The sequence below is a fragment of the Bos grunniens genome, chromosome 14 (assembly GCF_055505025.1).
Source record: "Bos grunniens cultivar Pamir isolate PY7600 chromosome 14, Bosgru_T2T1.0, whole genome shotgun sequence".
Classification (NCBI taxonomy): domain Eukaryota; kingdom Metazoa; phylum Chordata; class Mammalia; order Artiodactyla; family Bovidae; genus Bos; species Bos grunniens.
Window position 1 is genome coordinate 37,343,836 of NC_141178.1, and position 13,714 is coordinate 37,357,549.

At 40.6% G+C, this 13,714-nt stretch overlaps 1 protein-coding gene across 2 annotated transcripts in view; it reads left to right on the forward strand.

The window, feature by feature from the left end:
- The window catches only part of MAL2 (mal, T cell differentiation protein 2), a 33,326-nt gene extending 22,464 nt beyond the window's left edge, over nt 1–10,862 (forward strand). Inside the window, exons 3-5 of one of the 2 annotated variants that reach the window (XM_086335400.1) lie at nt 5,793–5,948; nt 8,131–8,222; nt 8,575–10,862. In XM_086335400.1, coding sequence (XP_086191526.1) covers nt 5,793–5,948; nt 8,131–8,222; nt 8,575–8,590 — 264 coding nt within the window. In that variant the 3' untranslated portion in view covers nt 8,591–10,862. The remainder of the gene's footprint in view (nt 1–5,792; nt 5,949–8,130; nt 8,223–8,574) is intronic. The other variant, XM_086335401.1, reaches the window with a different exon arrangement.
- Nucleotides 10,863–13,714: the final 2,852 nt, after the last annotated feature.

Below are 13,714 nucleotides of genomic sequence, written 5' to 3' on the forward strand. Positions count from 1 at the left end.
CCCCTCTGGTAACTATATCCTTTTCAGGCCAGTGTTACTCCATTTTACTCACACTTGGGCAAGAGGGTTCTAATAGGACCCTGAGTAGAGCACCCAAGTTCCACACAGACTCCTTCCCACCCTCCTGGGTATCAGCAGCCACACCTACTCTTGTCAAGATGGTGACCCCTCCTCTCTCACCTTTTGACCCCTGAGCACAAAGAACCAAAGCACACAGGTAGCAGTCATAGCTCACAGTCAATGGGCTGCTTGCTGGATCCTCTAGCAGGAGTACACCCCCCGGGGTGGGACCTCTGATCATGCAGAGTCCAGAGTGCAGGGACAGCAGTTAAAAAAGTCTTTCACGAGATCACTGGGAGTGACAATGGTAAGAGGAGAAACTCCTTCCACCCTTGGTTCCCACTCTTCCAGTGGGGATATGATGCCATGTTGAAAACTCTTCTTCATTGTATCTACTGCATCCTGAAGTATGGCCACACATCCTCACAGGGTGGTTCCTCCAGGCTGTGCCTTCAGCCAGCCATCCCAGCATGCTGTCAGGCCAGCGGGTCCTAGATGGTGCAGGATAGGATACAACTCAGGGTTGTGGGCCCATTCCCACTCATCCTCTGCTGAGAAGTTAATCCCTTGGTCAGATGTATTGAGTGGATGCTGATAAATCAGGCATATTCTGTAAGTCCCTGGACAGTGGTAGTGGCAGAGGTTCTGCAGAGAGGAAAAGCAAATCCATACTCACAGTGAGTGTCCATTTTGTGAGAATGAAACTTTATGCCTCCCAGGAAGATGGGAACTGAGTTTCATCAGTTTGATACCAGGTGAGAAAAGCACCATGTCAGGGTCTCAGAATCAGTCTCTGTTGCTGGCACATTCAACATTCAGAAAAGGCAAGAGGTAGGTCAGCTTTTCATACTGTTCATGGGGTTCTCAAGGAAAGAATGCTAAAGTGGTGTTCCATTCCCTTCTCCAGTGGACCACGTTTTGTCAGAACTCTCCACTGTGACCCATCTGTCTTGAGTGGCCCTACATGGCATGGCTCATAGTTTCATTGAGTTAGACAAGGCTGTGATTCTTGTGATCAGTTTGGTTAGTTTTCTGTGGTTGTGGTTTTCATTCTTTCTGGCCCCTGAAGTATACGGATAAGAGGCTTGTCAGCTTTGGCTGTTGGGAGTCCGCACTATTGGGCCATGACATAGACGTGCCTCCCTAGCCATGGCCACTCTGTTCATGTACCCAAAATGCCAGGAACCAGATCAGTGAGTTCAGTCGCTCAGTTGTATCCAACTCTTTGCGATCCCATGGACTGCAGCACACTAGGACTCCATCACCAACTCCTTGAGCTTGTTCAAGCTCATGTCCATCGAGTCGGTGATGCATCCAACCATCTCATCCTCTGTCATCCCCTTCTCCTGCCTTCAGTCTTCCCCAGCAGGGTCTTTTCTGAGGAGTCGGTTCTTCCCATCAGTATGGGAGTTTCAGTTTCAGTATCAGTCCTTCCAAAGAATATTCAGGACTAATTTCCTTGAGGATTGACTGGTTTGATCTCCTTACAGTCAAAGGGATTCTCAAAAGTCTTCTCCAACACCACAGTTCAAAAGCATCAATTCTTTGGCACTTAGCTTTCTTTATAGTCCAACTCTCACATCCATATGTGACTACTAGAAAACCATAGCTTTGACTAGATGGATGTTTGTTGGCAAAGTAATGTCCCTTGCTTTTTAATTGGTTGCATCAAATGGCCAGGTCATCTTCCATATGGATGTTTCTAGTGGGTGTGACCACATAAAAGAAAGGTCACACTTCACATTTCATGCCTAATCCCATATGTCCATCTCACTGCTCCATACTTCCTTGTCTCTGAACTTTTATTTTCCAGGGCCCTGACCAGCTTGCCAGACCTTTCCCCACTGCAGATGAGTCTCTGTGGGTTCTCACCTTGGGCCACTTTGCTTTCTTAACAAAGTGTATGATGTGCTGCACCACTCAGAGTTCCATCAATTAGGAAGATGTTCCCTAACTGCTCTTTCACAGCCAGCTCTGAACGTGTCTCTAAAGCATATTGTCACCCTGCTTATTTAACTTATATGCAGAGTATATCATGAGAAACGCTGGGCTGGAGGAAGCACAAGCTGGAATCAAGATTGCCAGGAGAAATATCAATAACCTCAGATATGCAGATGACACCACCTTTATGGCAGAAAGTGAAGAGGAACTAAAAAGCCTCTTGATGAAAGTGAAAGAGGAGAGTGAAAAAGTTGGCTTCAAGCTCAACATTCAGAAAACGAAGATCATGGCATCTGGTCCCATCACTTCATGGGAAATAGATGCGGAAACAGTGGAAACAGTGTCAGACTTTATTTTTTTGGGCTCCAAAATCACTGCAGATGGTGATTGCAGCCATGAAATTAAAAGACGCTTACTCCTTGGAAGAAAAGTTATGTCCAACCTAGATAGCATATTGAAAAGCAGAGACATTACTTTGCCAACAAAGGTCCATCTAGTCAAGGCTATGGTTTTTCCAGTGGTCATGTATGGATGCAAGAGTTGGACTGTGAAGAAGGCTGAGCACTGAAGAATTGATGCTTTTAAACTGTGGTGTTGGAGAAAACTCTTGAGAGTCCCTTGGACTGCAAGGAGATCCAACTAGTCCATTCTAGAGGAGATCAGTCCTGGGTGTTCTTTGGAAGGACTGATGCTGAAGCTGAAACTCCAGTACCTTGGCCACCTTATGCAAAGAGTTGACTCACTGGAAAAGACTCTGATGCTGGGAGGGATTGGGAGCAGGAGGAGAAGGGGGCGACAGAAGATGAGATGGCTGGATGGCATCACCAACTCGATGGACATGAGTTTGAGTGAACTCTGGGAGATGGTGATGGACAGGGAGGCCTGGCATACTGCGATTCACGGGGTCACAAAGAGTTGGACACGACTGAGCGACTGAACTGAACTGAATACAGCTGCTATCCCTTTTCGCCTTGTGACAACCCATCATGAGAAACAAGCTTGGGTGTTTTTCTTCCCCTTCATCTGGACCCTGGGGATCTCCTCCCCTATGTGGCTATAGGCTTGGGCTGAGGGAGGAGGGCAGTCCCATCCTGGTGGGTGACTTGGGGGCCTGGGCCACCTGCTCACACAACAGACTCAGGCCCACTAGCCCAGCTCAATTTGAACTCTGATGTCCCCTTCCCACCTGAAGAAGCAGTGTTGTGACTATGAGTTAGTGGCTTTGAGAGAACATCATTCATAATGGGCAGTTCTGGATACTTCATCTTTTGTTGTCTCAAGATCAAGTGTTCCTTCCCTACAAGGGCCCAGGGGGACACCAGGAGATGCTTTTCCAAGATGTGTAATTCCCCAATACAGGTGACATGCCTGATTCTATAACTCCGGGAGCTGACATAGTGATTTTCTCACCACTGATGCCATGAGTTCCTCTTACATTTTAGTGTACTTTCATGCTGAGTCACTTCAGTCATGTCCAGCTCTTTGTGACCCCATGGGTTATAGCCCACTAGGCTCCTCTGTCCATGGGATTCTCTAAGCAAGAATCCTGGAATGGGTTGCCATTTCCTTCTCCAGGGGATCTTCCCCACCCAGGGATTGGACCCACGTCTCTTAAGTCTCCTGCATTGGCAGACAGGTTCTTTATCCTTAGCACCACTTGGGAAACCCATACTTTGCGGTACATGGGACCCTAAGGCTAATGTGAAGGATGGGATGGTATGACCCAAGCCATACACAGCTGAACGTGCAGGAAGTTTATTGGATGGTAACACCTATGAAAGACGCAGGGGGAGGATACAGGATTGGATCTGAAAGCCTTTGCCAGAACTCGGTTCTGATGCTCCTGTAAAGGAGTGTATGTGCCATGTGCTCAGTTGTGTCCGACTATTTGCAACCCCATGGACTCCTGCCAGGCTCCTCTGTTCATGGAATTTTCCAGACAAGAATATTGGAGTGGGTTACCATGCCCTTCTCCAGGGGATCTTCCCGCCCCAGGGAATGAATCTGTGCCTCCTACATTGCAGGTGGATTCTTTACTTGCTGAGCCATCAGGGAAGCCCAAGGAGGGAGGAGGCAAAATTAGGCAGGAATGGAACAGTGGTATATGTGTGTGTGTGTGTGTGTGTGTGTGTGTGTAGAGGGCTGGAGGGTGTGTGTGTGTGTGTGTGTGTGTGTGTATGTAGAGGGCTGGAGGGTAGGGGCACGTGGTCACTGGTTGTGGGAAGACTCAGTCAGAGAGATTGCCACGTGTAAAGAGTATCAATCTTGAGGTATAGAGTGATTCCTTGGGACCAAAATGAGACCAGCATGGCTGATGTTCAAAGGGGAAAGATGGTGACATCAGATGAGGCTGGCAAAGAAGGCAAAGACCACATCATCCCAAGAGTTTCAGGCCATGTCATCCAACTCTTCCCATTCCTTTGGGGATGAAATGAGCTATTCCTGAGAGTCCCCTTTGGTAAATGAGATGAGTCTGAATGGTCTGAAATGTATTTTTCTCTCAGTCTTCATTACTACCTTAAGTAAGACCCAACTATTGCATTTTCTCTCTCAAAGTAGTAACATTGGATTTTGACCTTCATCAGTGAACATTTATTGACTAAGCACATGTAAATGTTTAAGCATTTCTCCTATAGATTAGACAAGTGGCTAGTATATTATATAACTTTTTTCTTACATCTTTTGAAGGCACTGGTGGGTCAATTTATAAATGAGAAGTGTTAAGTAGAAAGCATTTTTACCATTGTACTTTGGTTATTCTCACTCCTAGTTAGTTAACTTCGTCCTTATTATTCTAGGGAGAATAAAAACAATTTCTCTGGACAGTTTTGCTTGCTGAATGGGCATTTACATAAAAGCCATGCAGTGTTCCTTTTTTTTTTTTTTGTACTATAGTTGTATCAAGAACAGTTTGATAGAGAAGAAAGCAAATGGACTTTGGAATCAGACAGACTGGTGTAGGTTTGAGGTCTCCCTTCAAAAGTTCAGCTTTGTGGGGCTTTGGGACAGTCATTTCATCACTTCACCAAAACAAGAAGAGGAAATTCCTTGTTAAATGGAAATAATAAATGGTGGTTGTAAGGGTGATTAATAATAAATGTGAAGTGCCTGCTATAGAAATTGTTAACAAAAATACCCAGCAGTGTGTTGATGGTACATTGAATCAGGTTAGACAGTGGGAATTTTAATAGTTATGTGTCACATTAATGCCAGTGACAGATAAAATAACTTAATAACTGTTGAGTTTTGCATGAAAACTTCCTCTACTTTTTGTAGAAGTATATATTTATTTTGCTTTTTAAAATGTCTAGAGATATGGTATTGAATTCAATGATTTCATAGATATTCTATATCTTTCAGTGTATGGAATGGCAATCTAATGAATAAAAATAAAAACTGCTCAAAAATAAAAACTTAATTATGAAATTTGTGTATGTTATTATATATAGTTATATAATTACTCTAACAAGATATAATGTAAATGCTGTTTTACTTGAATTTTAAGGACAGGAATTCTTTGGTGCCTTATCTAAACTGAATTATGTATTTTATAAAATTCAGTCTATCCGAAGGTTTGCCACTGTGCCAATTACAACGAGTTGGTTGATTTTCCTTGGGATTCTAACAGCTTGACATTGCTAAGGGAGCCAAAAGAAATGGCCAATGTGGTTAAAGACTGTTTGATTAAAGGTTCTGTTTTTCCTGAACCTAAACTTGGTTCGAAATAAGAAACTCTTGGAAAAGCTTATTGTCTTTACTGGCAGATGACTCTCTTTTCCATCCTCTTTCAGGACTTCGCTTACCATTTTACAGTCTTCGTATTCTACTTTGGAGCCTTTTTGCTGGAGGCAGCCACCACGTCGCTGCACGACCTACGCTGCAATAGAACCATGACCGTGCAGCCACTCCTGAGTGATAACCAGTATAACATAAACGTGGCAGCCACAGTAAGTGTGGGGTAAACACGGTTTACCCACGCTTCCCCTCCCCCATCAAGGTCTCTAAGAAACTCCTCTGGCAACAATAGTTTTCTTTAATAATAGCCAGCAGCATTAAACACATAATAGCTGTTTATCTGTACAGTTAACCTTATGAACCAAGCCAAGTACTGTCATTACCCCAGTGCTGTGGATGATGAAACTGAAGCACCAGGAGGTTGACATTTATATAAGACCGTACCTACATGAGTGCTAGTGGTTGGCCTTGCGCAACAAAGTCTACATTGTGAAAAGAATTAATTGTGCTTTCTACTCCATGTAGCTTCAGACGTGGTCTTTGTCACAGACAGATTTGTCCTTCCCTTTTTCTGCCTAAGTGAAGCTGCCTTAGTAAACTTCTCCATGATTTAAGTTCTGCATTAACCCCCATTTTACCCATACACGTAAATCTTTAGTTTCTGAGTTTTAATAACACTTAAGTGCATGAGCTATTCATTTGTGACGTTCTACTGAGTCCCTCACTTTTCATTTCAGTATACCTTAGAGCAGCAGTCAGTCTCCAGCCTTTCTGGCACCAGGGACTAGTTCTGTGGAAGACAGTGTTTTCACGGCCCAGGGGTGCAGGGGATGGTCTCAGGATGATTCAAGCACATCACATTCATGGTGCATTTACTGTGCACTTTATTTCTGTTATTTCTGTTCTCATCAGTTCCACCTCAGATCATCAGGCATTAGATCCTGGAGGTTGGTGACCTCTGCCTTAGAGAGAGAACTCCTTTTCACTAGTAATAGATATCAAAAGTAGTCATTCATGCAGGGACCAGTCAGCCCAGAGTGGTGAGGGAAATCCACTGAGCTGATGAACTGACTCACAACAAGGGGAAGCACCTTGCAGATCAGATCAACTGATGCACAAAAATGTAAAAATGCACAAAACAGAAACTCCCTCCTGGCAGTTGTATACGTGACATAAAATAAAAAATGCACCAGGCTTTTTTTTTTTTATGAGAATCATTTGAGATGGAACTTATCAGAAATTCCGTGCAAACATTAGAGCAGTATTATAAATAGAACTAAGGGAACCACTTGCATAAAGGCCCCCAGAATTCAATGGGGGTAATGTAAATTTCATCATCTGCCAGTACAAGGAAGACATGGAGGATAATTGTAACTACACGTGAGCAACTCAAAGTGCGGTAAGATTTAGACTTTGAGATTTATGGTTTAAGAGTATCATTCCTCAAGAAATTTTGAAATATCCTGAAATTTTATAAATCATGTATGAAATATGATAGAGAGTTTCTCAAATTTGACAAACCTGCACAGTTTTCATGTTACTACAAATACGTATAAAACCGAGAGAAACTTTTGTTGTTATCGAAACAAAACAAAACAAATTTTAATCAGTCATCAAAGAAGAAACAGTGGATTTTATCCAAGATTACAAAATCTCTCTCATGCTATTGTCTTCTGAAATAGTCTTGTGAAAGGATAGCAAAGAAAGTGGGTCCTCAGAAGTAAGATGTTATCAGGCAGATAGTAAAACAAAGTTGTTTTCGATTTGGAATATTTGTGACATTTGTCAGCTTTTCAGAATTCGTGGCGGTTGTGATTTCTTTTCATGTTCTAAGTAAATATTCACATTTGTACTTTAAAATAAAGTGGTCTTTCTCTTTCAACAGAAAAGAAATGTCTAGATGACAGATGTAAGATATGTATGTGAATGTATTCCTGATTCACTTTGCTGTGCGCTAGAAACTAACACAGCATTGGAAAGCAACTGTACGCTAGGAAAGTTTCCTTAAAAAAGAGAGCTGTATCTGAGAGACAACCAGCGGAAGAAGGGTGGGGAAAGTAGCAGCATGGTAATTACACTGTAAAAATGTTTCGTAGGTGGATCTGATATTCCTTCTCAGAGCTCTGGTTTCCTGGAAAAAGGATTCCTGTGCTACATCATAATGTTTTAACATATTTAGTGGTTTGGGGAGTTTTCTGTGGATTATAAACCCCAGAAGGGTGAAGATAATGCCTGTTACTTGTCTGTATGTACCAAATGTACCGATGCATTCATAGTTGATGCTAAAAAAATCCTTTTTGAATACGAAGGACAGTAATTCAGAACTCATGCACATTTGAGAACTATCTCCCACGCCAACCTGATGATTCATTCCTGTGGGTTTTCTCTGTTTAGCTCTACAGTCACTTCCATTGTCACAGAAATAATCTGCTCCATCCTCGGGCCCTGAGAGCTGCACTGTGTGTGGCTGTGAGATCACTGTGCAGGTAGACATCTCATCATGAAGTTTTGAATATGCATCATGTTAGGGGTCTCACCAGTGCCTAACAAGTGAGTCCAGTGTGTGAACAAAAGCTCAACCTAAGGCTGTCCACAAATGATATCCCATTATTAGGGGCTAGAATGTTTAAAAGAAGGGGTTAATGGTATGAGGGGCTAAAGTCATCCAAGAAAAAAAAAAAAAGATGAATCTAAATCATCTTAGTGATTTAGTTTTCTTAAGTGTTGAAGTATCTTTAAGGAGGCTGATCAGTTTTCAGACAGTTGTTCCTTTGGACAAATGATTTCTTAAAGTCAGTGTTATAAATCTGATAAGAATTTTTGTTTCTTCTTTCTTAGATTTTTGCCTTTGTGACGACAGCTTGTTATGGTTGCAGTTTGGGGCTGGCTTTACGAAGATGGCGACCGTAACACTCCTTAAAGACGAACTGCTTGTGTGTTAGTTTCATTTGTGTACTTTTTATGTCTTGATCAATTTGGGTACCGTTTTGTTCAGATATAACAATATCCCTCAAATAATTGTTTGGTATACAGAGAGAATCTAAGTATAAGTTTGGTTCATTTCATGGATGGAAATTTTATTATGATGTTAAACAGAGAAATTGCCTTTAGTTTTACATTTATCTCTCTCTTTTTTTCTCATTTTTAAAAAAAATTTCCCTTTACATCCATAAAATACATAGACGTCATTCATGAAAAAGGGGTATCTCTTGTATTTAGTTGCCAAATCACCTGAACCTTAATTTTAATAGGTAACTAAAACTCCCGAAGAAAAACACATTTAAAATAAGATTCCCGCCGAACTCTGTGTTTTAGTGTAAAATGGAGATCAGCATTCTTTTTCTCTAAATGTACAGATAGTAAATATTTTAGGCTTTGTGAGCCACACAGTCTCTGTCACAAGTACTCACGTCTGCTGTTACTATGAAAACAGCCACAGACAATATGAAATGAGTGAGTGTAGCTGTATGTTCCAATAAATCTTTATTTACAAAAACCAGCAGCAGGCTGGACTTGGCCTGTGGGATACAGGCTATCGTATGTTGACCTCTGGTTTAAAACCTTGGTTATGGGTTTTGTATTTTATTGAACTGATCCTCAAAGGTCTAAAGTGAATTTGACGAGCCACATAATATTTAGTCTCATTCAATAATCACATTGCCTTTGGGTTAATTGTCAAACACTTACCCTTGAAGCAGCTATAGCATCTCAAGCTAATTCAAGCAGAGTCTTGAGTACAAGAAAAAGTAATTTATGAAGTGAACCCTAGTGGCTTAATCCACCTAAGTGTTTTCCTAACAACTGAGCAAAATGCTTACCTGGCATTCTTAAAACGAGAGCCCCAGAGACCCCTAAGCCACTCCTGAAATGGGTATACAGTACCTGATGTTTTACTTTGGGTTTATTTATGCTTCAAATAGCAGCTGTTTGTCCTGTGCATGAATAGGTGAGTATTTTTATGTGGATATCTGAGGCTTTACCCAATAGAGCTCTCCAAAGGGTAAACTTTTTACTTCTAATTCTTTTACATGACTCTAAGTTAAATTCACACAGAACATGAGATGTAACTTAAAGTTGTAGATTCTCATCTAGAGAATAGTCCTATGTTGTTTTGCACTGGTAAGAAATACACAGACTCAGTTTTCAAGCAACAGTGGTCACAAAAGCTATCTCTGGCTGAATAGCACAGAAAAGTATTTTAACCCACCTCAGAGACCCTGGTCATGACAAAGTGCCAAAATGGCTTGAGAACAAGTTAGAGTTAGGCCCCAGCTCACACCACCTGTCCAAATGAGATACTTATCTCTTGCCCCAAGAGGGCTACCTCTGGGAAAAGAGGGCTTTTGATTGTTTTATACTTTCAGCCCTTTGTATTTTGGTTGAATCATCCCCTACAAGTGCCATGTATAAATTGAGCAGTTAGAGTTCGTGGAACATGGAACAATCCTGAATGAGCAGCATAATCAATGCTCAGTGATCAAATGCTGTTTATGTAATAATCCCTTAGGAAGAGGAATCTTATTAGGGTTTGGTTTGTGATGTAACCGTAAAGATAAAAGGTATATTTAATATGTGGCAAGAGGAAACCAGTCTTGTGACTTTATCATAGCTTTTCTATAAAAATCCAACTTCCTTGGTTTTTCCAGTTCCATACCACACACTTAAACCTGTATTATAAATGGTCTATTACAAAGTCATAAATGTGCCATAAGGATATATCATCCATTCCGGCTGGAATTGTTAAAAGTCTGCTAGATTTAGTCGTGAGATTCTATTTTTATTTCCAAGGTATAACAGGTCCATGCTGCTTGGTGGCATTAAATTAAATGATTTCATGAAACTGCCTTGGTGGCACTTTTATAAATGGATTGCTTCTCGATCATAAAGAACCAAGCCTAGAAGTCATTTAACTGTGAATACTTAGAATTGTAGATTAATCATGATCTAGATTTGGGAGTTGACTGACAAAGCACTGAACAAAAATTATAGCATTTGAGAATTTCTTTGTATACCTTAGCCGTAAAAATGAGAAAGTGTTGGTTGGTCTTAAAATCTGGTAACTCCATGATGAAAATAAATTTATTTTATAAGTGTTATGACTCTAATAAAGTATTCATTTGATAATCTTTGGGGGTCATCTATTTTTTATACAATTCACTTTGAAATTCAGTTAAAGATTTGATATAAACTTGACAGATTTGGAGCTTCTAGACTCATAATATATCAGAGTTCTGCTTTAAACATTTCTATGTAAAAGACAGTCTTTGCCAGCAAGTCTTTTTTATTTTTATTTTTGGTGAAGATTTAAGAGGTAACTCTTTGAAAGTTTTATAAGTGAAGTGAAGTGAAGTCACTCAGTTGTGTCCAACTCTTTGCAACCCTGTGGACTGTAGCCTACTATGCTCCTCCATCCATGGGATTTTCCAAGCAAGAGTACTGGAGTGGGTTGCCATTTCCTTCTCCAGGAGATCTTCCCGACCCAGGGATCGAACCCAGGTCTCCTGCATTGTAGACAGACACTTTACTGTCTGACCCACTAGGGAAGTATTATAAAGGAAGCTTAAATTATACTTTATTTTATTTTAAAAGCATTTATATAGGCTTAATATATGCCAGGCAGTGTTCTGAACATTTTTTTCAAATATTAACTAATTTAATCCTCATTGTAACAACTCTATGCAGTAGATATTATTGTCACATTTCAAAGACAAGGGAGCCAAAACACAGACCATAAGAAACACCCAGGGTCATGTGCCTATCAAGTGGGAAAGCTGGTATGTAAACCTCAGTCTGGCTGCAAAGTCCAGGTTCGTTATGGTTGTTGATCCCTTAGTCCTCCCAGATTTTACAAATTTTGTATAACCAAAAATATGACTCTTTCCCCTCAGATTCATATGTTCACATGTTCTAATACCCAGTATATCAAAATATCGGAGAAGGCAATGGTACCCCACTCCAGTACTCTTGCCTGGAAAATCCCATGGGTGGAGGAGCCTGGTAGGCTGCAGTCCCTGGGGTCGCTGCAAGTCAGACACGACTGAGTGGCTTCACTTTCACTTTTCACTTTCATGCATTGGAGAAGGAAATGGCAACCCACTCCGGTGTTCTTGCCTAGAGAATCCCAGGGATAGGGGAGCCTGGTGGGCTGCTGTCTATGGGGTCGCACAGAGTGGGACAGGACTGAAGCGACTTAGCAGCAGTAGCAGCAGCCTTTCAAAGATTTTAGAATGCTTAACACACAAAACTGCTTATTTTAGATGTTACCTTCTAGAACTTTTTTTTTTTTTGGTCACAACCAAGGGCTCACGAGTTTAGCTGTAAGAACTTAGACCAAAGTTACATAGTGGGGGAAAAAGTGAAGCAACTGTGGTCTGCAAAGTTATCCAGACTACCTGAATATTGCTCTGGTCCATTCATTCTGGTTCTGGACTCGGGGCTTCAGTCATTCCATTGCCTTATATCAGTTTGGCCCTCATTCATCAAGTCCTAAATTGACCTGGCTTTTTGATCACCCCTGGAACTGACATTAGAAAGGTTTTCTAGTCTGAGATACACCATTCAACCTTTACACATGGAGTATGAATATGCATCTCTGCATATGCCAGAATCTGGAATTCTAAATCATCATCATGGAAGGTTCTATCCTCAACATCATGCTTCAAGTTTGTCACTAAGTGATCCAGCTTTTCAGGTGGCAGCTGAATGTATTCATGGGAGCTGAATGTATTCATGGGAGAAGGGTCCAGGGTTTTGGAGACAGGTGAATATATATATATATATATATATATATATATATATATATATATATATATAGTATTTTGAAAGTTCAGCTTTTTTGAGTGAGCATGTATTAGGCTGTACCCTGAGCAACAGGTAAATAAGTTCCTCTCTCTGGAGCCTTCTTTTGTCAAGTCTTCATGGCTTGCTTTCTCACCCTCTTTGGGTCTCACCTTTGCAGCTGACACCTTTGCAGGCCCTCCCTGAGAACTGAGTTTAAGCTTGAATCTCACACCAGCACTCCTGTTCTTTCCTGCATTTTCTCCATGGCACTTATGATATAGATTTTCAATATATAGCACATATTTTGTTTATTTTGTTTCTCCTCTTCTCCACTGGAGTGTAAGGCTTATGGAGAGGAATATTTTTGTTTAGAGCTTTATCTCTGGTGCCTAGAATAGAGCATAGCAAAGAACAGGTACTTGGTAATTATACACTGAGTTAGAGAATGAATATTAATGACAATAACTTACTCTTGTATTCTATCAATATGTTCTATAAAAATTGATCTTACCAGCATTTGAAAATTTCTGGTATGTTTTTCACCTAGTTCTGGATGTATTTCGGGTGAAGCCTAACCTTACAGGTCATGTACTAATTAAATGTATGTATATAACCAAAATGTTGTATAATCAGTCTTCTATAGCAGAGAAGCTGTAATAATAAAAATTTAGAATTTCACATAAACTCATTAAATTTGTATTCAAACATTTTCATGACTAAAGATATAACTTTACACTCAACTGACTTAGATAATCCTGAAAGTATCATGAGAACTAAGAATTAATTGTTAAAAAGACTGTCATTTTTCTATAAATGATTGGAGTGGAGGGCTCTGGCTAGTAGTGTTGGCCAGAAATTATGAGAGTTACTGTTGTAAACCTAACAAGAGGTAGAGGTATCTATAAGGTGGCATTTTGATTTTCCATGTCTCCCAACTCCAAGCTTTATCCTTGGGTATGTATTTATGAGAGGTATTCTAGATGAAGGATGTTGTTGGATTCCCTGTATTCAGTTTAATGTGCCAACCTAAGTAGGCCTGATATCCTGAGTCAAGGTACAGTTTAGCTGACACAATGATGTTCTGATGCATCAGTATCCTGGGCCGCGTTGCCTTTTTATGAAATTCTACTTGCTATTGATTTTTAAGTATGCCATCTTGCTGAATACACTGCAGTTTTTGTATGGAAATTTTTTTAAA